General features: G+C 44.6%; 1 protein-coding gene across 2 annotated transcripts in view; it reads left to right on the forward strand.

Annotated features, from left to right (window-relative positions):
• Positions 1 to 25,310, forward strand: part of CHM (CHM Rab escort protein) — a 102,878-nt gene that overhangs the window by 21,810 nt on the left and 55,758 nt on the right. For both annotated transcript variants that reach the window (XM_084814014.1, XM_084814015.1), the window contains exons 4-8: positions 2,345 to 2,469; positions 8,993 to 9,395; positions 13,561 to 13,677; positions 16,074 to 16,194; positions 16,863 to 17,088. In XM_084814014.1, the coding sequence (XP_084670140.1) occupies positions 2,345 to 2,469; positions 8,993 to 9,395; positions 13,561 to 13,677; positions 16,074 to 16,194; positions 16,863 to 17,088 (992 nt within the window). The remainder of the gene's footprint in view (positions 1 to 2,344; positions 2,470 to 8,992; positions 9,396 to 13,560; positions 13,678 to 16,073; positions 16,195 to 16,862; positions 17,089 to 25,310) is intronic.

Here is a 25,310-nt window from a genome sequence, read left to right on the forward strand (position 1 = left end):
GTCTGAGTTGCTGCCCATGGGCATCGTTGCCTATTCCCAGTCTAAAGCTTTTAATGTTTTCTTTAGTACAGATATGCTTCCTTTCACCTAGTTTCACAGAAACATGTACTCTTAACACTAATAAAGGGATGGATGTGTCTAAAGAGAAATTGGTGTATATATAAACAGAACATTAAAAACGTCAGTCCTGTATACCAATAGCAAACTCAGTTCTTTGAGTATGGTTCTAGTGTGGCTGAGATGGCACCATCCACACACAAGAGGGAGGTATCAGCAGACTTGGGGGGGGGAACCCCAATGTTTGCAGAGATTCCAATTATTTTTAGGGGGAAAAAACCCTATTGGGGGAATGTAACCCTAGCCACCCAGTGAGGACTGAGCATGCTCAGTAGGAACAGAATGTGTGTGGGGGGGACAAAATTGGCAGGGGTGGGAAAGAGGGAATGGATTGGAATATCCTGGAAGAGGGCAAGGCTGGCTACCTGGAACCCTGAGTAGGAGCTCTCCTCACTGTAACATTTTGTTGCAGGTCCCACTTGTAAACCTGATGACTGGGAGCCAAATTACACATTATGTTTCCTCCTCCCTCCCAGTCCCTTTTTCCTTTTGTGTTGTGGCTTTTAGATTGTAAGCCTGTAGGCAGGGACTGTCTTATTAATCTTTATAAGCCTCTCTGGGAACCTGTTTTGGGTGCAGAGCAGGGTACAAATGCCGTAAATAGATAAATAGTTTGGCCTTGTGTGTCTATCTAAAGAAACATATAAGTAGCAGGTGGGGTGTGAATTGGATTTGGGACCAGGGCTCTTAAAAACCCAAACAAAAACTTTTTACCTCTTCACTGCAGCCCTGGCAAAAATTGTCCCCATCCTTGCCTCTATTTGCATCATGAAGGAAGGTCTCAGTGGCATTTTCCATCCTGTTGCAAATAGCAGCTTCAGCTTGTGTGTCTGATTTTTATTGTGACTGTGACATGGGAGGAAAGTAAAAAAAAAAAAAAAAATAAAATCCTTGCCCTGGTCCTGATAGTTCCCCCCTCTTACTTTTATTGACAGTTTTAACAAAACCAAAAACATGCAAGGCTAAACTATGTGTATAATTTTGACATAATGTGTAGTTTGGCCCTCACTTGGTAAGTTACCTAAGCTGGTAGTGCCACCCAATTTCCATGTTACACTTTTACCCTGATCCTCGGCATGCTTACTTCAGAAATACGTCCCATTGTGTGTTATAGGACTCACTTCGTAAAAGGAGTCAGGTGCTCAGACCCATGGGTGGGTGAGTACTTTGGGTGACAGATGAGCTGACCAATATACGGGTGGCACGGAAGGAGGGCCTGGTAGTCCATTCCTCTTGGTGACAAGTTATCCAGGCTGAGCAAAGGAAGCAAATTCTAGGCATTCTATATCTGCCAATGGCACTGGATTGGCTCTCTCGTGTCAGCTGAGTTTCCAGTCCTGGAGGATTATGGGTGTTTATAGCTGGAGCCGCCTGCAGTTCCTCCTCTTGCCAGCAGACTCAGTGGTGCAAGGAACCAAGTACTTGAAAGGTTGTCACAGAGAGGAAGGCCAGGATCTCTTCTCAATCATCCCAGAGTGCAGGACACGGAATAATGGGCTCAAGTTACAGGAAGCCAGATTCCAGCTGAACATCAGGAAAAACATCCTGACTGTTAAAGCAATAGGACAATGGAACCCATTCTCTAGGGAGGTGGTGGGCTCTCCCACACTGGAGGCATTCATGATCAGGCTGGACAGCCATCTGTCGCGGATGCTCTGACTTGGATACCTGCATTGAGCAGGGGGTTGGACTCAGTGGTCTTATAGGCCGCTTCCAACCCTGCTATTCAAGGATTCTATGATCTGCTGGCCTAACAATAAGTGAACTTAAAATGGCAGCTTGTGTTGCATGCCAAGGAGGGGCCCCATATGCTGAGGGGCTCACCCGGTGGGAACAAGTCTGTAATGCAGCCTTCCCTGGTGCCCTCCAGATGTTTTGGACTTCAGCTCTCATCAGCCCCAGCCAGCCTGTCCGATGTCAGGAGTCCTTTGAGTTGTAGTTTGGAGAGCACCAGGGTGAGGGAGGCTGTTGTCATGAGCATCCATGAACAAGCCAAAACTGTTTGAGGGCCCATATGTTGCCTACAGCCTCTCGGCTGTGCTTTCCAGGTGTAAAAATAAGCATCTGACAAAACATACATTATCTTACACACGACGGAATTGCACTATTTATTTCCTCGACTTCTGCGTTCAAGTGAAACCAAAATATTCGGGGGCTGTTTGCTCATTTTTTTAGCCTACTTTTTTTTTAATGCAATAGTTGTGTTCTTTTTGCTTATTCTTGCAAGGAAAAGGCTGATGTGAGTGAGGAAAGCACAGCCTGGAAAGAGCTGATCCTTGAAAACGAAGAAGGCGTTCCTCTAAACAAGGTGGACCAAACCATTCAGCATGTCGAAGATTTCTGCTATGCCAGGTAAGTGTGCAGAGTTTTGCATCTACCCCTGGGGTTTCTAGCATGGTGGTGCCCGCAGACACCTCTCTTGGCACCCTTCCTGATTTTCATTTTATTTCTTAAGACTTTGTAAAAATTAAAAACCTATTTTTGTAACTGGGAAGCTGCATGCAGCAAAATGAAGTGTTTCCCCATGGCACCATCTGTATTTGGGTCTATAAGAGTGGTTTTGTGTTTTGGAGCTGAGCCTTCACCTCTGCCTTGTACTTAAATTCTTGATCAACTTAGGGCGTAATTCTATGGCTGCTAGACAGCGCCTAGACAGCCATAAGATTTTTTGTTATCTGGGAACTGAGCTCAGAGCCAGCGCTCCGAGGTCGGTTCCCAGAAAACCAACTCCCCAACCCCCTCCTGGGCGGGGAACAGTAGAAAAGGGGGCAGTCCTGGGGGGCAGGGCGGGGGCGGCGGAAGCGACGTTACGACACTTCCTATGCGCCATCCGGCCTCCCGCTTAGAGGTGCCCTGGCTAGACAGCCAAAATCAGCCATCAAGCTGCAAATGCAGGGTGGCCAGAGGTCGGAGGAGAAGATCCCCTCCGCTCTCCGCCCACCCTGCTTTGGATAGTCAGCCACCTCCAACTTCAGAGGCACCCGACTCTCCACGTAGGACTGCAGCCTTACTCTTCTTTTAGTCTTACCAGTTTGCTTGTTTGGTGACCAGCCATGGCCCACCATAGTAGCCATTTTGGGAATGGGTAAGCCCCCCCGTGACAGCCATTTTGCGAGAGCACTCTCAAAATTCCAGATTTGCCCATCAACCCAAAAAGGTTGGGGACCCCTGATCTATCTTAGTGTGTAAATGGGGAGGTATTTTGAATTTAAGGAGGGCTTAAGAGCTGGCAACATGGCTTTTGTTCCATTGTGTGCATGAACAGGGATGAAATCTGTCCCCGACCTTTCCATCTTGGACCTGAACAAGGAGGCTTGGTGCTCACTGTCATAGTCAGCTTCAGATGTACTCTAAGCAGCGACCCCATATGTTGTAACCTTTCCTTATATTGCAATTGCTCCAGCCACCTGTTAATTTTGATTACTCTTTTCTGCCCCCTTTCCAGCTGTACAATGTCCTTCAAGCCATGGCTTGGCTATTTAACACCCGAATCATCTCTTTGTCTTGAATAAGTATTATTTGAATGAATGTTTAACATATCTAAAAATAAATAAATTGTGATCTAAAAAAACCAGTTCCTCTTAGCAACTTAATGTTTGAGTCTGACGGCTTACATGCTTTGGCTGGTTTTTGCCATTGTTGCTTAACTTCCCTGAATTGCTACGAAGTTGCTATTAAACATTTATTTTGCAAGAATAAAAACAGCTGGGTACTAGTGGTAATATAGTGCGCAAAGCCGAAATGAATGGCCACAGAACAAAGTGCATCCATCAAAGGGGAAGAATACCATCTCCGCAACAAGCGGTATTGAAAAAAAGGCAAATGGCTGAAAAATAAATCGTGAACACCTGTGCTGCATAAATTAACCAGCTGGTTGGCAATTTTTCTTTTGACCTATCGGAAGGGGTGGCGGTTACGAGGCATTAATAAGACACATTGGCTTTGAGAGATTCTTTTGTTAGTACCATTAATTAATGAATGACGCTAGATAATGTTCAGAATTTACACCACAATTTGTGCTGCAGATGTATCCTTTTTGTGAATTAGTATTACCAAAAGGAGGGGGGAAAATACCCCTGTCTGCACAAAGATTTAAACTTGAAGTGATTTCTTTTTTCTACCCCAGGTTTCTTTTATAGCCACAGTTCTGTTTGGAAATTACGTTTTATGCAAGAAATATTCTGGTGGTTCTAAAGTGTCTGGGAATCTCTCAGATTAACAGTCCAAATTCAAAAGAATTAGTTAGATTTTTATTTTTAACCCATTAAGTCGGTGTGAAATATTATGTGTAAAGAGTACAGTTAAATTCTCATATTGCTGTGACCTTTTAGAGACTGATGCTAGACACTGGATACTTGGAAGTACATGCCATTGAATTCAGTAGAAGTTACTTTTCAGGAAGAAGATTTAGTGCTGCATCTCAGTAAAGTTTCAGCACTTCCAGTGAATCTGTGTGGTGTAGTGGTTTAGAGAAGGGATAGGCAACCTGGTGCCCTCCAGATATTTTGGACTACAACTCCCATTACCTCCAGCCAGCATGGCCAATGGTCAGGGATTCTGAGAGTTGTAGTCCAAAACATCTGGTTGTCTACTGCTGGTTTAGACTATCTGACATTGACTTCAGAGGCCTGGGTTCAATTCCCTGTTTAGCCATAAAGCTTACTGGGTGCCCTTAGGCCTATCTCTCAGCCTAACCTACCTTGCAGGGTTGTTGTGAGGATAGTGAGGTAACACATATTCATGTATGCCACCCTGAGCTCACTAGAGGAAAGATGGAATAGAGGTGGCAGCGGTTTAATGACAAAGGAGCACATACAGGGCAACATTTTACATCATACACATTATAACAGAGTAAAGTCTGTCCTCTGGTTCTGTATTCACAGTTGCTAACGCAGAATAGAAGGTGCATTTTGCTCATTCACATGTGTGCTGTAGAAAAGATGGGGAAAAAACATCTTTTTTTGTATTGGGGTGTTTTAAAGAAGAGGTACAGAGATGCTTCCTCCAACTTCGTTTTTAATATGCATGCGTGGTGACTCAGAGCCGCTTGTGAATATAGAAATTGTGAGTTCTGAAAATCCATGATACACTTTGGGATTTATTTACATGTCAAATTGATGGTTCCAGGCTGAGTCTTGAGGGGAGATTCTAATTTCCCCCTTTTACATGAAAAGTGATAACACTCACAGGAACACGGCTGGATGTGCCTGATCTCAGCAGCTAAGCAGGGCCAGTCCCGGTTAGTACTTGGATGGGAGACCGCCTGGGAATCAGGCTTCCTGCATTGAGCAGGGGGTTGGGCTCGATGGGCTTGTAGGCCCCTTCCAACCCCATGATTCTGTAGGAAGCGGCCTCATACCGAGTCAGACCATTGTCTCCCCTAGCCAAGCACTCTCGACACTGACTGGCAGTGCGTCTCCAGGGCTTCAGGCAAGAGTTTCTCCAGCCCTAACTGGAGATTCCCAGGATTGAACTTGAGAGCTTCTGCATGCGAAGCAGGTGCTCTGCCACTGAGCTATGGCCTGTCCCTTAACTCGGAGTTCTAAGGAGCCCTCAGGTTGTATGTTACAGGAGGCTAAAGCACACATGACTTCCATGATCGCATTTACCGACTTCTGAAAACAAAATTTAAAAAGCAGCTGTGGGTCAGAGCAACACCACCAGCAGAAGAGATGTTTAGCCTTTTCTCCTGCTCCATTTTCCTCTGCTGTTGCATCCAGTGGAGAGTAAAGACTGGGATAATTATTTATATAGTGCTGTCTAGGTACATGGCTCCTCCCCACCCTGCCCCCCAAAGAACAGGTTTGTCAGGTCCCTACCCCAAGGGGCGTGAGATCTAGAAATAGACATAAGGGAAACAACAGAGTAAGGGGTGGGAAATGGAACCAGGAGTAAACAGAATATTAATAATAATGCGCAATTATTTCAATTACACAGACTTTGGCTTAGTTGCACTATCAATTTATGTATTTTATGAAGTACTTCATAACATAAATTTCCCTAGGCTTTTTACAATTTAAAGCAGTGATATGATAAGATGGTAAGATGATAATGATAATACAAATATAATCGCAATCAAATCAACAATATAAAACTAAATGTGCCAATGCAGCAATAAATATATATTTTTAAATATTATACATATTTATACATATTATAAATATTAAATATAAAAAATAATAGAAGCATAGTTTCCAAGTCCCGGGAAGTACTAGTTCCCCTCTACTCAGCACTGGTTAGGCCTCATCTGGAGTACTGTGTCCAGTTCTGGGCATCGCACTTTAAGAAGGATGCAGACAAGCTGGAGAGGGTTCAGAGGAGGGCAACAAAGATGATCAGGGGCCTGGAAACAAAGCCCTACAAAGAGAGACTGAAAGAACTGGGCATGTTTAGCCTTAAGAAGAGAAGACTGAGGGGAGATATGATAGCGCTCTTCAAGTACTCGAAAGGTTGTCACAGAGAGGAAGGCCAGGATCTCTTCTCGATCATCCCAGAGTGCAGGACACAGAATAGTGGGCTCAAGTTACAGGAAGCCAGATTCCAGCTGACCATCAGGAAAAACTTCCTGACAGAGCAATACGACAATGGAACCCATTCCCTAGGGAGGTGGTGGGCTCTCCCACACTGGAGGCGTTCAAGACGACGCTGGACAGCCATCTGTCAGGGATGCTGTGACTTGGATTCCTGCACTGAGCAGGGGGTTGGACTTAATGGTCTTATAGGCCCCTTCAAACCCTACTATTCTATGATTCTATGGTATAAGGAGAAAAATTACATTGAAGGGACTGGAAAGCCTTAGCCTGGAGCCCAAAAGATAGCGGGTAGCAGCCTGGGCATCAGATGAGCTTCCAATACGGTTATTGGAACTAGAGCGATGTTCCACAGGCTTCCCAGAAAAAGTGGGTTTTGAAGATGGATTTGAAGGATGTAAGGGTGGTGGTCACATGGAGGCATTGTGAAAACAGTACCTCTCCCCCCACCCCGCCACCCAGCATTGCTAATAACAGCTTTTGGGGGAAGGGGTGCCTTTGATCCAGGAAAATGGAGGAGAAAGGATTAAACCAGGGGGAGGCAACCTTTTGGGGCCTGTATTTTGACATTTTGAAAAAGTATCCTGGGCACCACCACAAATTTCCATGGTGGGGTAAAATGTTGGGAGAACATCTCCTTTCTGGATTCTCAATTTTCTTGCTCCCCACTTACTGGATCCTCACTTTTCTTGCCCCCCCCGACATTTTTTTTGCATGGGGCTTTTCTCTCCACCTTTATTGAAATCTACGGAACAATATTGCTCCATTAACTTTAACAGAGTTTTGGGGAAAAGGGTCTCCTGCTGCAAATGGGTGGAAGTGGGGGAAGCCCACCCCCCACCAAGGACCCTGTTAACCCAAGGCTTCTTGGTGTGGGGTGGGCTTCCCCCCCAAGCCGTTTTTCAGCCAGGGACACTTTCCCCACCTTGTTCCGTTGACTTTAACAGAGTCCAGGAAAAGCTGATTGCGAGCACCCTCTGGGATCGTGGTGGGTGCTAGTGTGCACCATGTTTCCGTCCTCTGGATTACACTTCCTTCACTTGCATCGCTATCCCAGTCCAATTTGCACCCCATCCTTTCTTCCGCAGCTCTGTTAGAAAACAAAACTGATGTAGGGAGATCCAGTCATTGATGTCCTCTTTTGCATGTAGCTTGACGTGGTGATACAACATTGCTTGCACCAGTATTTTCAAAATAAGACCTTTCCGTGAAATATCTAGAATTGACCTGAGTCTGGTAATGTGAGGAGCTTTATTTCAGCCTAGCTCATTCAGCATTCTCTCTTGTAAATGTAGCCTGGCTGCTAATTAGATCAGAGATGGACATAAGGAGACTTAAGAAAAAGAATTAAATAGCTTTTACCTCTGGCAGCTGCAGAAACACTACCTTTTCTTGATAGCTGCTGAAGTTTTACTGGTGTTTCAGATCACCTTTTAAATCCCAGTTCATTAGTCGTCGGCTAAGCTTAAAACATTTACTTGGTGGATTAATAGCTAAGTGGTTAAGAGATAAAAAGATAATGCAAAATTGTTGCTGAGCTCTTCCTCCCCCCTCCCCCACTAATGATGACACTGATTTGATTAATCTCTGTTGGTAGCATAAACTTGAATACCCAAGTTCAAGGTACTAGTTGCAGAGGTAGATTTCATTGAAGTTGAAGATTAAAAAGGAAGATGAGCTTAAATGTGGAGTGCAACCTTAGAAGGAGAAGGTTAAGGATTTTGCCATTAAGAAAAAGAAAGGAGGTTGCCAAAGACTTGTTGCATTTGCTGACCTTGCTCTTTTGACCCCCATACCTTTATTGTGATAGGTAGTCAAAGGATTAATGGTTACAGCAGCAAGATTTTAAAACATACCTTCATTATGTTTCATTTAAAGGCCATGGATTGGACTGACAAAGATGAAGATAACTTGTGGTTTTATTTCCTGGTCATTAAAAAAAAAATCCCCAAAACTTTTAATGATGTTCCACAGTATGCCTTCGTGTGCAGTTCACAGCCCCCTCATCCGTAGTTCCTGCAGGGTGATAGTCTTCCATCCGAACTGCCCTTTCACTTCCCTTGCTGAAGTTGTATAGTTTGTCAGTGTTCTGTTGCTGACACTTTACTTCTGAGCTATTTGTGAACATTCTGTCACTTTACACTACTTCAACGAATCAATGGTTTGGGGCAGGCCTTGTGCGCCACTTGCCAGTTTATATGATTATGCAAATATGTATCTTCAGGCATAGATCCTATAATGTTCTGATAAGTTGGTGAAGTAAGTGTTCATACCCAACAAGTTGCAAGGTAGCCTTAGGGACTGATTTTATTCTCTCTCTCTCCCTCCCCCCCCCCCCAAATCAGTCAGGACTCAGCTGAAGATGTGGAAGAAGCTGGTGCACTGCCCAAATTCTCTGCCTCGGTTATCTCTGCTTCTGATGAGGTTGTAGAGGAAGCCTCCACCACCCCGGAGGCTGAGAGTGAGTGTTTTCCATGGAAGGATCAGTCGTCGGAGTCAAAAGGTGAAGAAACGTGCCCCGAAAGTGTTGCAGGAAGTGATCCAGGGCATACAGCTGAAAAGGATGGTGTAGAAGTGACCTCTGTGGGGGGAAAACACTGTGACAATGCAACGTCCAACCAGTCAGTATTGGAAATAGAAAATAATGAATCTGCATCAATACCAGAAGCCGCAGTGGAGCTGGGAAAAATTACTTATCCCCAAATAGTTAAAGACGGGAGGCGCTTTAATATTGATTTAATTTCTAAGGTAGGGAACTCGCTGAGTGTGTTTTTCTATTTTTTTGGGGGGTGGGGGGAAGGTTCATTAAAAAGCTTCCTTTGGAAGCTTCAAAGGCTAAACAAGACAATTGTGATGATCTTGGGACCCAGCATTCTGTTCCGTAAGGAGCATGGGTCATTTTACAAAAAAAATGTTTTGCAGTTATTTAAAGACACACGCACACTCTTTCAAACAAGTGAAACAAGGCTAAAATATCAACTAAAAGCACATTTTAATCTTTTGCTTTCAGGATACAAAGACCATCTTGGGTCTCGGACAAGATGATTCTTGAACTTTTGGAATGATACTTTTGCCAGTCAAAGATTAACATTTTTGTTTTGTTTTCCAGAGAGAACCATTAAGACATGTTGTCACTAAACATAATATTTGATTTTTAGGCAGTGTATTTCAAGAAAATAAGAATATTTCTATCATAATATTCTGACTTCCTACTCTGTTGTTAGGGTTAATGATGATTGCAGGATGGATAATTGGTAGATCAAAGGGCTTATCATTAGGAAAGCCAGAACTTGGTACACTTTATAGAATAGGAAAAAGCCATGGTTGTTTCATTTGCCTTATGAAACCAGAGCTGTGAGTACCAACCATTATTATTAATTTATTTATTATTATTTCTTAGATGCCTTTCTGAAAGGAAACTCAAGGCAATTTAAAACAAAATTAAAACATTCAAAATTTTAAACTGCTAAAAACAATTATCCACTAAAATAGCACCACTAAAACATCAGTGACAACCATAAACAATTTGATGCATTAAAGAGCCCATCATTTGCCAGCCAACGCCTGGAAATAGAGGAAAGTCTTGACCTGATGCCAAAACGATAACAATGTTGGTGCCAGGCAACATTGTAAATACTGGTGACAGGAATCAACAAACAGTGAGGAGACAAAGAAACACACCATTAATTCTGTGCGCCATGGATGCTTTGGTTATGAGTTTCACAAACAGCAACTGCCAAATGGCCACATAGCAAGCCGGTTTGGAAATTAAGGGGACTTTCAAAAGCACTTTGTGCCAGCGGTCTGCTGCTCAAAGGAAAAGACATAACTCACTGGGTACACCCAAGCCTTTAGGCTTGTATACAGTATAATTCTATGCATGTTTACTTGGAAGTAATTCCCATTGTGGTCAGTGGAGTTTACTTCCAGGTAGGTATGTACACCAGGGTTGGGTAACCTCTGGCCCAGGAGCTAAATCCAGCTTGTGGGGGGTCCCAGTATAGTCCTCCAGGTTCCCCAGATGGCCATGACCCTTTCCCATGACCACCGAATGTTTGATGGTTTCCTGGGTCTTGTGCAGTTTTTCCTCAACCTAAAAGTTTGACATGCCTCTCCTAAGGCTTAGTTACTGGCAGTGAGAGCTTTAAGCTAAAATGTGATGGTATTGTTGGCCCCGCCCCTTTTGCCTTGGCCCCTCCCACTGCTGGCATGTCCCCCCCCCCCCCCCCGCTTCTCCAAAGTGCAATTTGGCCCTCATGCCGGAAGAAGCTCAATACTGCTGATTTATGTCATGCAGTCCATGAGCTTGGAGGGAACCCGCTGAGAGGTGGGGGAGTGTTAGGTGTCAGAGGACCACTGTTTTGAGGGCTTCTGCTCCTCAGGACAGCTCTGGACAGGAAGCTCTGGCGTGGGCTGGTCCGTGAAGTCACAAAGAGTCGGAAGCGACTGACCGAATAAACAACAACAGCTCCTCAGGAGGGGCAGAGCTGATGCGGGTGAGAGAGATTTGGCCCTGAAAAGATAAAAAGCCTAATTAAGGCTCATGCTGGTCAAAGCAGAATTGCTTACTCGGTGCTCTCCAAGCTTTTCCAAGCCCGGCCTGCCTTGCCCCATCATGCTGTGTGATTTTCCTCCTGAGGTTGGGACAGGGCACAGTTTCCAATTTGGCAGACAAACTCCCCCCTCCCTCGCTAAGCCTTGCAAAGTTATCTCCTCGTGGCTACAAAGACTGAGAATTATGGCACTGCATAAGTAACTTTCTCCAGTGGAGCATTGCCTCTCTTTTTTTATTTTTTTAAGTAAGGTTATCCATCTTGTGCTGGTTTTTTTTTTACATTCATGTCCTTCCAAGAATGTGTAATAAATTTGTAGCTTATACAAAGTGAGTAAAGGTATTAGAAGATTAAGTTTTATGGTTTTAACTTGTAGCCATTGTGAACACACTGCTTTCTGGGATATTGAAGAAATAAGGGTGGTAGTTAAGTTTGGGGGTCCCAAAATACAGAAATCGTGGGAGAGGGCGTATAAAGAATATTTGGACGTTATCTGTGTCCAGAGGGTAGCAGCATTAGTCTATTGCAGCAACAACAAGAAAGCACCTCGTGGCACCTCTTGAAGGCTAGCAAATGCATTCTGGAATAAGCTTTCATGGACTATATTTCGTGGATTATCAGATACATCTGATGAAATGGGCTAAAGTCCATGAAAGCTTAGGGCAGAATACATTTGTTAGTCATTAAAAGGTGCCACAAAACGCTTCCTAGTTTCTGGAAATAGTATGTTTCGAACCTCTAAAAACCATGGCAAATATGTTCTGCTAGAGAAATTGGAAGAAGATAACCAGCCCTTTCTTGTTGTGTCTGTTTTGTTTTGGAGGGCTCCCATAAGAGCCCTTCTAAATTTACTTATCAAATTTAGTGTCTTAGATTCCTGAGAGAGTGTCTTCCTCAGCTCTGACTTCAGATAGCATAACAATAGATCCTTTTGAAAGGGTATTGGGCCTGGAGTACCCTTTCTCTTTAAGGCTTCCATGATCCTCACTTCCAGCTGAGCTGGGCTGGTCTTTGCTGCTGCCTTGCTTGAATTCTGTTTGCCAGCTGGCTTGTAGCCCACTTGCAATCCCCTCTTCTGCTCCTTCCAGTCCCTTGGCTGGTATCCCAAGCTCTGTGTGTGGAGTTCTGTTCACTCATGGAGACTTTTCAGCTCTGCACAAAGACTACCCCCACCACCAAGGTTGAGGGGTCCCCTCTTGCTGGAAGTGCTTGATGCTCATACAGTGGTGGGAGGAAAGCTTGGAACTTGGTTCTTCTGCTGCCAGGCTGAATATCCAGGGACTGATGGATCCTTCCAATGTTTACTTAGAAGGATTTGTGCCTCCCCTGCGACTGGTCTCAGGTTTTCCTTCTGGCTGGGTTTTGGCTGGAACCCAGCATTGATTTCCTTCTTGTGGCTTCAGGCTGCTTTGATCATTGGCTGGAAGCAAGCAGCAAGAGAGGAAAGGTGTGAATTATCTCATCCTACTTCTGGATTGAGTCTGAAGGAGGTACTCCTTTTCCCCTTCAGACATGACCTGGAAGTTTGAGAAGCGTGTCTCTCCTGCTTCTTTGGCACTTCTAGAGAAATTTGAAGAGGCCGTTGTATCTCAGATGTCCTCATTCTGTCTCCATATTCTGCCCATACTCTTCAAATGGGCATGCATGTGAACATTTAGAGAAGGTCCAGTCAAATGTAGCAGTTATTTCCCATAAGACATGGAAACATTCCTATTTTTTTCTCCCAGTCTGGAAGAGTATACAGTTCAGTTAAAGTCTTGAACCAATTCTGTGGGATTCTGCTAAGAGTCTTAGTGTCATGCCCACACAGAAGCAGGTTCTTTGGCATTAGTATATGGACAAGTGGAGCCTGCAACAAAGTGTTGCAGTCTATCTTCTCTCCTAAAAGGAGTGCTCCTGTTGAGGGTTCCAGCCAGCCACTCCCTCCTAGAAGGCATTCCAGGCCCCCACACCCTAGTTCCATTTTCTTTTCCAACTCTCGCTCTGCATTTTGTAGCTACTGAATATGCTCAGTCCTCATTGGGGTGTTTTGCAGGGGGTGCCCCCTCAGTGTTTGTTAATAAAGTTTTTTCTCTACTTCTGTGAACTTTAAGGATCCCCCAAGCATTCTAATACTTCCCTCTTGTTTCTTACTGTCCCCTTTTTAGCTACAGTCCTGGCAGAACTCACCACCTAAGTTCGCTGTTAGAAGGAGTGAGATTCAGAAGTATTACTACTGCTATTATTTAAATGACGCTTTTAATTTGCAAAGTACTTTGCATTCTCGATGGCGTGTTCTTTGTAGAAAGTGCTATCAAAGATGAAAAAAAGTGTTAATTAAAAGTCAGATTTCCTTCTAAACTGTATATTTGTTTGTGCAGCTACTGTACTCCCGAGGACTGTTGATCGACCTCCTAATTAAGTCCAACGTTAGTCGATACGCCGAGTTCAAAAATGTCACCCGGATTCTTGCATTTCGGGAAGGGAGAGTGGAACAGGTATTCTAATGGATAGAATTACAAATGCTTGAGCTTGTGACTTGTTGAAAAGAGCAAACTTTTTGTGCAGCTATAATTTTTCTCTCTTTCCTTCCCATTCCCTTCTCTGCAGTACCTTCTGTCATTCTTGAGAACAGTAATAGTATTAGAAATCATTTCAACACTTATAAATCGTAGTACTATTTATATGATGATATAAATAATGGATGTGTTTGAACATAATGGCCAAACCATGATTTGACTTCCTGGTCAGAACAGGGAATGGCTCTAGGTTTTGAGGCACCATTGGTTAAGATGCTGCCACTGAGGGGCCCTTTTTGAGTGGACCCACCTCATCCTCTCCATGGTCATTGCTGCCCACTCACTTGCCTTCTTTCTCTGGGCTCAATCCGCACAACTGCCCAGACAGAAAACACAATACAGGTGAAAGATACTGCTCCATCTCCTCTTTCTTGCCACTGCGTGCACACTCAGAGAGGTCAGGTACACAGGTAGAGATAACAAGGAGGAACAGCAGGGCTCGAGGCTCTAGGATTTGGCCGTCGGTCCCCTGCAGGGGCATGGTGGGCCTTGGCAGGTGCCTGATCATTCTGACCCCTGATGCAGGGCAAAGATCCAAGCCTTGGGCTTGCTCAGGCCTTCTTCCTTCTGTGCACCTTAATTGCCCCTCTGATTTCCTTGTCCTGGCATACCATCCTTTTCCAAGCTGTTAACATCTGAATTTGTGCTTGCCCTTCAAACCACAGTTAGAAGCCACGGTTTGAAACAGGTTTCCTATTCTGATTTGGAGGGCAAGTGCAAACCATAGTTCGCTGATGCAAATATAGTGGCAAATTATGGTTCTCCCAAATAAATAAGCCATGAAGGGCATGGGAGTGGGTGAGGGGAGAGCAAGGAGCGTGTGAGCCTGAGGTTTGGGGCCCAGCAATCCCCATATGTTAAAGAATTGGTAAAGAAGAGAATTCGTTAGACTGGTATTGTAAATCTCCAGTTTCTGTCTAAGTTACTGGTTTAATAAATCTGGTATTAGCAATAATTTTCCAGTTGGTGCAATTGCTCTACATTTACTCTCAGTTTGGGAGGGAGGCACTGCTGGCTCAACGAGCACATCAAGAGTTATTGGCAGACCGAAGAAAGGAAGATTCTTTCTGGGTTAAGACTGGTCAACTGGGGCTTTACATGCATTTACCTGGAAATGGGGAAATAAACCAACATACTCCTAGTTTTTGTGAGGATAAGAGATGATGTCCTTGAAGGACAGCATTGAAACAAGGGTGGCTAAGACTCAAGACCACCATACTGTCCAAGACCAAGCATTTCTCAATAGGAATAGCATATGAATAGCTTATTATATAGGAGTGGGGGAAAACCCAAGAGGCAGGAAATGTGAGTATTCTAATGATGCCTTAGGGCAGAGAAACTAGGAGGTTTTGGATTGATTTTAACTTGGCAGTTCATAGGGCCAGGGAAGGGTGTGTGTAGGGAAGTTCTGAAAGGCATTATTTGGTAGCAAAAGCCCTGAAGAGCAGAGAAACTGGTCAGTTACTCAGAAGTTCTAATTAGCCCTGAAACACCCTAAAACACGCTCTCTTAATGCACACAGTAAGGCTACTTGCATAGAATGTAAGCCAGCCTTCCTCAACCTGGTGCCCTCCAGATGTTTTGGACTGCAACTCCCAGCATTCCTCAGCATTAGCCATGCTGGCTGAGGTTGATGGGAGTTGAAGTCCAAAACATCTGGAGGGCATCAGGTTGAGGAAGGCTGGTGTAGGCTGTGATTTTTTTTCAGAGCATCCTGCTGGTCTTGACAGTGCTCTGAATTGTCTAAACCTGAACATAATGGTTGAAGGCATGATTGATAAGACTGGGAAGACTACATTTACAATAATCTCTTAAATGTGGCTAAGGAACTCGTTCCCTCTCTAGTGCAGATTTCCAGCCACTTGCCTTAACCATGGTTAAAGTTCACAATGGGAAGAATCCAAGTATTTCCTTCACTTGAAGAAGAGAACCTTTGGATCCAATCCCTTGGCACCAATCTGAACCATGGTTAGCACAAACCAGAGTTCCCTCTTAATTGGGAATTAAAGTTGAGGAACAAACCCTGTTTGAGAGAGGGCTAGAAGAATTTGTGCCACCAAGGTGAAGAGCTGGGGAAGCGAGTATATAATCCAGGGCCCACTCCTGGTTTTTTTTTTCTAAATTGTTCAGATATTGGGAACAGGCTGTCTGCAAAGACTAAACTTTCGATTTGGGAAAACATCCCATTTTAAATGACTTTGGAAAAATGTAACTTGAGCAATGCACACTTTTCTGATTCTGTGAGACAACACAAGCTCCCGCCCTTCTATTTATTTGGAGTAGAATGATGGCAACAAACCCTAAATATATTGCAGGTACCATGTTCCAGAGCTGATGTCTTCAACAGCAAACAGTTGACTATGGTGGAAAAGAGAATGCTGATGAGATTTCTGACATTTTGCCTGGATTTTGAACAGCATCCTGATGAATATCAAGGTTTGTGTCTTTTGTGGAATCCTGGAATCCTGTGTTTTGTGTCCTTTTCTTTTCCTGGCATTTTAAATAATTGTTAAATTTCTGTTCTGTTGCCCCGAGACCTCTATACTAGGCTCTGATTTGGATCTCCATATTATATCTGATGTGTGCAACAAAGTCATGTGTGTGTGTGTGTGTATTTCCCACACAATTTACTTTTGGTGGGAGGGTGTTGCTCTTGTAGGGTTGTTCTGACCATTCAAGTTGATAGTGAAGCCCTTGAGCATGTTGGCCTCCATGTTGGATTGGAATTCAAACATCCACTTTTTTCCAAGGCTGGAACAGAATCTCAGAATGGTGATTTTGTTCCATGAAACAAGAGATAACATAAATGGGATTACTCTTCTTTTTAAAAAAAAAAACTCTGTGTATCGGAATGTATCCAGTTCGTGGGCTTTAAGAGTGGGTATGGATGAGGAACTACATCCTGTGTTGCCTGGCAGAGTTGGAAGAGATGCCTGAATCTTAAAAACTAATTAACACAGTCTCAGACATGGTACAGTCCTCTCACATGACTGTGGCGTCCCAGATCTCACATTTTGGATTCTTTTATTGATGGGTTGGCTGCTGCTTGTGAATAGTTATCCAGAGTTGCTAATCCTTGGCGTTTATTTTCTTCTCTGAAACAGCTTTGAAGGACTGTAAATTTTCAGACTACTTAAAAACCCAGAAGCTAACTCCCAACCTACAACATTTCATCTTGCATTCCATCGCGATGGTTCCGGAGGCCCACTGCTGCACCATAGATGGCCTGAAGGCGACCCAGAAGTTCCTCCAGTGCCTTGGCCGTTACGGAAACACTCCCTTCTTATTTCCTTTGTACGGCCAAGGGGAGATTCCGCAGTGCTTTTGCCGGTAAGGAGAGATTTATTATTTTTTTAAAGCTGTCCAGTAGAGTATACTAGGTAATCTGATTTAATTCCTTTGGACACGCAACCATTTTCATTAAGAAAAATGTTTTAATGTGTTTGCGAATGGAAAATAAATCCACCTTTTAAGAAAATGCTTTGGGCTCCCCTTGTGTAGCAGCGCATCATGTGGAGGAATGAAGGTGGGAACAGAATGCTAAATGGGGGAGAGGGAGAGCTCCTCCCTGTCCCCTCTGCGGTCACAACAACCTGTGAAGGATCCCCAGAGGGGCTGATTCTCAGTGGGCCAATCCTTACAGCTCTAGCACATGGCTTTATATCATTAATTCAAAGTATTTCAGTTTCAAAGGTTGAAAGTATGAAACTTTAATCTGGAGCTGTCGCCTGGGAACAGTGGTTAAGTGTGGTGTTGTGAGCAACTTTTTAATCTGTCAATTCAATGAGCAAGAGTTGGTGTGTGTCGTCCCGTCCCCCCTGCCACCTCCTGTTGGTTTCTCTTTCAGCAGGTCTCATGTCAAACCCGTAGATGCTTTTGAAGCTTTTCCATGCATATAGAAAACCCACGGCGGTGCAGAAGTGACAGCTTTGGGTTTGGGTGTGAAAATCTAGGGTCAAACCCCATCTCAGTCAATGAGAGGCCAGAGGGAAGTCTCTCTCTGGGTCCTAGCACTAATCTGTTTTCAAGGGCGCTTGGTTGTGAGGCTAAAATGCCACTCACGACCTCCTTGGAGGAAGGGCATGTAGCAGGGCCGGGTCCAGGTTCAGGGGTCTCTCTGGTGGGCCCGTAATGCCGACAAGCAGGGGACCAGCCCCCGATTTTATTCACTTCTACCAAATGCAAAGGACAGTTGCGTGGGTCCTACCAGAGGAGAAGGATGATGACAACGGTGGTGGCAGTAATGCAGGGGTGGGCAGAAGGTGGATCTCCAGATGTTTTGGATGTCAACTCCCAGACGCCCCCTGCCAGCATGGCCAATGGTCAGAAATGCTGGAAGTTGAAGTCCAAAGCATCTGGAGGTCTACTTTCTCCCCATCCTTGCAGTAGCAGAGCTCTTTGAACAGGTGTCAAGTGGACGCTATTCTTATTGCCCACAATGCACCTGAGTGACGTTGTGTCACTTGGGGACATTGTGGGCAGTTACAATCATGACCGCTTGGCATCCATTGGAGCACAGGAAATGGTGGTCCAAGGCAACAGTGGTGGGCCCCTGGCAGGTGCCCAAGGTTGTTGCTTGCTGACACCGGGCCTGGCAAGAAGGTGGTTACTATTGAATCTATTTAAGGTTAATTGCTTCACACTAGAAATGAGTGTTTAAAACCCTCTTAGCGCATGTCTAAATGACTTGGGTGGTAGCCACTTTCTCCTTTACAGGTTCCACCTTGTAACAATTTTATTTTCTGGATACAGGGCCTCCTTTGCCCCAGTGTGTATTGCTAAATCTGAGCAGTGTTTTTTAAGACTTCTAGGAATAGTGTTCTGTCAGTCTACCAAGTGGTAACATCCCTGCCTATACATCATACCCTACAATTTTTATCACCAGGTTATCAGAATAAGGTGTCACTTGTCCTGTGATTTCTAACCACCTCTTCATATTCTGTTTTAATGTAACCCTCTTAAGCGTTCCTTGCAGTCAGTTACCCTGTGTGTTCTCATCAAGGCTACTGTTATAAATGGCATGCATGCATATTTATGTGAATGATTCAAAGACATTTGTAAGTCATATCCTTGCATTCTGAATGAATTCTGCATAAACTCTGCAATGCTCCCTAGTACTGTGGTGGTCTCTGAAGTGAATAAGATCAGCATTTATTCCTAAACAGTTATGAGCAAATGGGGTTCTTTTTCATGCTACTGTATAACTTCCATACAAAAGGGTTCACATTTTTGTTTTCAGATCTTAGCAGAATGGGGTTTCTGCAGCAACAAAAAAGGATGTGGGTTGTTGTTGTTGTTTGTATTCTGCTGTTTAACCACAGTTGCAGTTTTTTTAAAAAATGGTTTCTTCCTCATGAGTGGCTGTTTTGGAAGATCAGTGCATTGGATTCAAAGATTCCCTTCCTCTGACCAAAGGAGTCTTCCTCTAACAGAGGGTGGGAACTTTTGCATCCAGACCAGTGTTTCTTAATAACGTGGCATCTAACATTCTGCTTAGCCATGAAAATGAAACCATTCTTCTAAAAGAAGGACTTTTAAAGAAAGGGATTTGCATCACTGCCTGGTATGGAAATAATATAGACAACGCTTATTTTGTTTTAAATTATTTTTAGACCGTCTTTAAGGGTAGAACCTTCTCAAGGCAGCATACAAGATAAAAACCACACAAAGTGGATACAATAAAAACTGATAATGTATTCAATAAAATCCATAAATAGCTGAGATTATCAATAAAAATACATTAAAAAACAACTTACCAATAAAATCAGTAGCCTAGATATTACAGGGAGGCCAGTGAAAACAGCTGTGTCTTCAAAGCTTTCCTGAAGACCTGCAAAGCAGGAGCCTGATTAACCCCCAATGCAAGCTGATTCCAGAGGTGTGGGCCCACCACTGAGAAGGCCTTCTCCCTTGTACTCACCAGCTTAACTTAGTTATTAGAAAGGTTTTGTTCCAAGGTTTTGTTCCAACGTACTCACATCTGACAGCTGGAAATGTGGGATGTGATAATGCTGTACTGCTCAAATAATTAATGAAATAAGATCCCAATATACCTCCATACTAGACTGGCACACAACCACCAACTTCTGGTTCCCAAATGATAAGCTGCCATTTCCATAGCAAAAGCACTGGGTGAGCATAGCAACACAAGAAGAGCCATGCTGGATTAGGCCAAAGGCATATCTAGTCCAGTATTCTGTTCCTACAGTGGCCAGCTAGGAGTCTATGAGAAAACCACAGCAGAACATGAGCACAATAGCATCCTCTCTCTCACATTCCCCAACAACAGGTATACAAAGTGACGCTGCCTCTGATACTAGTGATAGCAAAGAACCATCAGGACTAGTAGCCATTGATAGCCTTCTCCTCCCTGAATTTGTCTAACTCCATTTTAAAGCCATCCATGTTGGTGACCATCACTACATCTCGAGGTAGCAAATTCAATAATATAACTCAAGTGCTTCCTTTTGTCTGTCCTGAAACTCCCACCATTCATCTTCATGGGACAACCCCAGTTCTAGCATTGTGAGAGAGGGAGAAAAACTCCCTATTCACTTTCTCTACACCATGCATCATTTTATTCATCTCTATCATGTCCTCACACCCACCACACCCCTGCTTGCCTTCCTTACTCACTTTTTTTCTAAGCTAAAAAGTTCCAAACATTGGAACGGTTCCTCATGGGGAATTGCTACACCTCTTGATCATTCTGGTTGCATTTTTCTGCACCTTTTCCAACAGTACAGTATCCTTTTTGAAGTACAGTCACACCCTAGATTTCTGTAACGGCATTACGATGTGAGCAGTTCTGGTTTTGATTTCTTTCCTAATGATCCCCAATATGGGAGTTGCCCTTTTCACTGTACCCATCCACTGGGTTGACATTTTCATTGAACTATCCGCCATGACCCCAAGGTTGTTTTCCTGGTCAGTTCTTTTGGCTACCACCATTGTGTCTGCTCACTGCTGTCCAGTGAAGCCTCTTCCAAGTGGTGTGGGATCTTTTACAGTTTGGTTCCCAGGAGAAGCCTTCTGTGCTTCACAGAAGCCTTCTGTGACCAATTTGGAGAGCACTTTGCATCCCTTCCAACTTGGACTCCGTTTGCTTAGAGCAGCCTTCCCCAACCTGGCGCCCTCCAGATGTTTTGGACTATAACACCCAGCATTCCTGACCATTGGCCATGCTGCCTGGGGCTGATGGGGGTTAAAACTCACAGAATTTGGAAGGGACAAGGTGGAGAAAGGCTGGTGTAGAGCGTATACTGGAGATACCTTCTGTTGCTCCTTGTCAGGCACCTCGTAAGGCTCCTATGGATTCCTTTCAGCTGTTGCTGTTATTATTATTATTACATTTATATCCCACCTTTTTTTCCCTCTTGCAAGGAAGCCAGAGTGGCTTCCATGGTCCTCCTCCTCTCCATTTTATCCTCACAACAACCCTGTGAGGTAGGTTAGGCTGAGAGTCAGTGACTGGCCCAAAGTCACCCAGAGAGCTTCATGGCCGAGTGAGGATTAGAACTCAACTCTCCTGAGTCCCAGTCCAACATTCTAACCACTACACCACTCTGGCTATGCACCACTCATAGGATTTGGGGGCACATGAGGCTGACCACATGCATACTTGACCCTTGCATCTTCCAGCTGATTAAGGCCGCTGGGGTTGACTGACTGGATGTCAGAAGTTAACAAGGCATTTAACTAGAGCCTGATAATGTCCTAATGCCATACTTGGACCTCTCCAAACTGGATAATTGTTAACCATTTTCAGATATTTTGTTCCTGGGTAAGTTGATCAAGTAGAGCCTCGTGTGGCACAGAGTGGTAGGCGTCAATATTGCAACTGAAACTCTCCCCATGATCTGAGTTCGATCCCAGCTGAAGTCGGGTCTCGGGTAGCCAGCTCAGGTCGAGTCAGCCCTCCATCCTTCCTAGGTCGGTAAAATGAGTGTCCAGCTTGCTGGGGGAAAGGTAGTCACGACTAGAGAAGGCAATGGCAAACCACCCCGCTATAGTCTGCCATGAAAACGCCAGCGCAAGCAGGCGTCCCTCTAGGGGTCAGTAATGACCCGGTTGATCAAGTACATTTTGATGACTTGCCTCCAAATATACCTGGATTATCTAGATCCCTTTCAGTGTGGCTTTAGGCCAGGTTTATTGATCTAGTGCAGGTGTATTCTGCTCTGGGTGGGCAGAAAGTACATCCCCGGATGTTTTGAACTTCAGTTCCCAACGTTTCTGACCATCGGCCATGCTGGCAGGAGCTTCTGGGAATTGAAGTTCAAAACATCTGGACTTTGCAAATGGCATCCAAGACCTTCTTGCCCACCTGTGTTCTAGAAGACAACGTGTACTGGGAAATAAACAGGGGTAGTGTGACCCTGCTGATTCTCCTGGATCTCTCAGCAGCTTTCAGGACTATCAGCTGTGGTATTCTTCTGGAACACCTTGCAGGTATTGGGCTAAGAGGCACTGTGTTAAGGCGGGTCTGGTCATTCCTGGAGGGTAGGCCCCAGAAGGTGCTGGGAGGCCACTGGCATATGGGGATGCTGTGGGGTTCAATTTTGAACCCTGTGCTCTTTAACTTTTACATGAAACTGTTGGGGTTTTGAGTTGCCCAGAGGTTTGGGCTTAGGTGTCTTCCGTATGCTGAGGACACCCAGCACTGTCTCTTATTCTCATCTGACCCTAGGGAAGCAGAGCCTTAGGATGAAATGAATATAGACTGAAAAGAACCCCTGTTGTTAGTTCCGTAGCTTGGAGTCAAAGCTTCATGCCATCTTGTTTGAAACTGTGCTATAAATGTCAAGGATTCATAAAAGAGGGATGGTAGAGCGCCTGCTTTGCATGCAGAAGTCCCAGGTTCAGGCCCCAACACCCACAGTTACAAGGATCAGGTACAAGGTGATGGGACAAACCTCTCTCTGCTTGAGATCCTGGGAAGCCTCTGCCAGTCAGCGCAGACAATATTAGACTACATGGATAAACAGTCTGACTCGGTCTAAGTCAGCTTTCTGAACTTTGCATCCCTTCCATTTTTCTAGCAGCAAGTCTTTCAAAGAAACAGTTTCTTTAAACAGCATTTCCTGTTTTTGTTTTAATTTTTTTTATCAGAATGCACATTAAGATGTGCAGATAGCATGCTTGTGCTTGTGGTTGGTTGGTGTGTGTATTTTTCCCTTCCTTTCTCTTGAGGAGAGAACCTTAGTTTGGGACAAACATTGGTGAGGTGAGATAATCCATCACTTCTGAGGCCTGTTCTCCAGTGATGGATGGATAGATTGGTAAAGTAACTCAATAATCTTCATATATATTTTTTTTTCTCGGGTTATTCACAGATCAGCGAGCGCTGTCGTTAATAAAGCTATGGAATGCTTTTGTGTCCTTGCCTGTATTATTTCTCAAGTTTTGACAGGACAAGACTTTTAATTTGAAAATAACCTTTGTGTTGAAACATGCCTCCTAAGCATACAAAGACCTTTGTGAGGCTGGTGTTCCACGATCCCCTGTTTAGCAGAGAAGCTGTTTTCTTGCAAAACATCATTTGGAATACTTCAGCATTTTAAAAAGTTAGCCACTGGTTTGCAGGCACTGGAGCTCGGGGGTGTGTGTGTCACACCGGATGCTTGTTTCAAATATATCGGGTGAATGCCTGATCCTGGTGCAGAAGTCGGGGCCATTGATTTTGTTGCTACTTACACTTAAGAAAGGAGTGCAGGGCTGCTCAAATCCTGTGGAAGTCAGCAGAGGCTGAAATGCACTGGTAAGCTCTTCCATTGAAGTTCCTCTCAGAAGGCTGAATAGCTAAGACAGCCAGTGTAGTATAGTGGCTGAAAGTGAAGGCTCTGAATCCAGGTTCAAATGCCCATTCAGCCAGGAGCTCCCTTGGTGCCTTTAGCCGGATCACTATCCTTCAGTTTATTGTTATTTATTACATTTCCATCCCACCTTTCCTCCAACAAGCTCCTAAGAACGTAAGAAGAGCCCTGCTGGATCAGACCGAGGGTCCATCTAGTCCAGTATTCTGTTCACACAGTGGCCAACCAGCTGCCCACAGGAAACCCACAAGTAGGACATGAGGGCAGCAGCCCTCTCGGCCATGTTCCCCAGAAACTGGTGTACATAAACATACTGCCTCTGATACTGGAGCCATATAGCCATCATGACTAGTAGCCTTTGGTAGCTTTATCTTCCATGAATTTGTCCAGTCCCATTTCAAAGTCATCCAAATTAGTGGCTATCACTACATCTTGTGTTATTCCAAATTCCATATTTTAACTATACGCTGTGTGAAGGAGACCTTCCTTTTATCTGTCCTGAATCTTTCACCAATCAGCTTCATGGGATAACCCTGGGCTCTAGTATTATAAGAAACGGGGGGGGGGGGGGGATGTCTCCCTATCCACATTCTCCACACCATGCAAAATTTTATACACCTCTATCATGTCTCCCCTTACCCACCTTTTTTCCAAGCTAAACAATCCCAGCTGTTGTAACCTTCCCTTATAAGTTGCTCCAGCCCTTTGCTCCAGCTCAGTGGCATACATGGTCCCCACTCCCCAATTTTAACCTCAGAACAACCCTGTGAAGTAGGTTAGGCGGAGATGGGGTGAGAGAGAGAGAATTGTGCCTGGAACAAGACCACCCAACAAGTTTCATGGCTGGTCCTAGTCCAACTTTCCAACCTCTGTACCATGCTGGCTCTCATCTACCTCACAGGGTTGTTTGAGGAGTAAAATACAGCAGAGGAGAGACTATGTGTACTGCCCTGCACACCCTGGAGGAAAGCTGAGAGAAAGGAAAATAAATATTTATTCTAGGTATCTGTGCTTGTTTTTGCTTGCCACTTCCTCCTTCAGCCTTTGAGGCAGGATGGAAGAAAATTGAAATGCTCCAATGCTGTCTTCAGGGTTGGGGGTGGGGGGTAGACTTGGGCAAGATGCCCTTAGAGGGCCCCCTCCTCCTCACTACTATCACTTGTACTGCCCTCCCCCTCTGGACACAGCCAGTTAGAGGGAGAGCAGAAGGCAAGGGCTGGGGGTTTGCGACTCCATCCCGTCACTCCTGTCGCTGCTTGCATATTCAGAGAGGGCAGGCGAACAGGCATCAACAGCGAAGAGGAGCAGCAGGGTCAGACGATTCTGTGGTTCAGCAGTGGGCCTCTTACAAAGGGTACGGGCCTTGGCAAGTGCCCAACAATGCCTACCCCTGTCACCAGCTCTAAAAGGCTCCCATTTGAGCACACCTGTGCATGAAGATCCTTTGTTGAAGCCCTGCTCCAAGTGACCCTCACCTTTGTAGGCAAGATGGGTGGCTACCAGAGACAACAGAGCCTCATCAGTGGTAGCACCTGGATTCTGGAACTCCTTCTCCAGCTACATTCATCAGGTGCCTACATTGTTAGACTTCAAGTGCAAATTCACATGTGTTCTTTTATTACATCAGTCTTTGGTTTCACCTGATTAATGCCCTTCCTTCCTTCCCTCCCTCCCTCCCTCCCTCCCTCTCTCCCTCCCTCCCTCTCTCTCATGATTTGATATGTGTTGGCTGCTGGA

Source organism: Heloderma suspectum, chromosome 9 (assembly GCF_057233095.1).
Source record: "Heloderma suspectum isolate Gila_16-S chromosome 9, 16-S_ref, whole genome shotgun sequence".
Taxonomy (NCBI): domain Eukaryota; kingdom Metazoa; phylum Chordata; class Lepidosauria; order Squamata; family Helodermatidae; genus Heloderma; species Heloderma suspectum.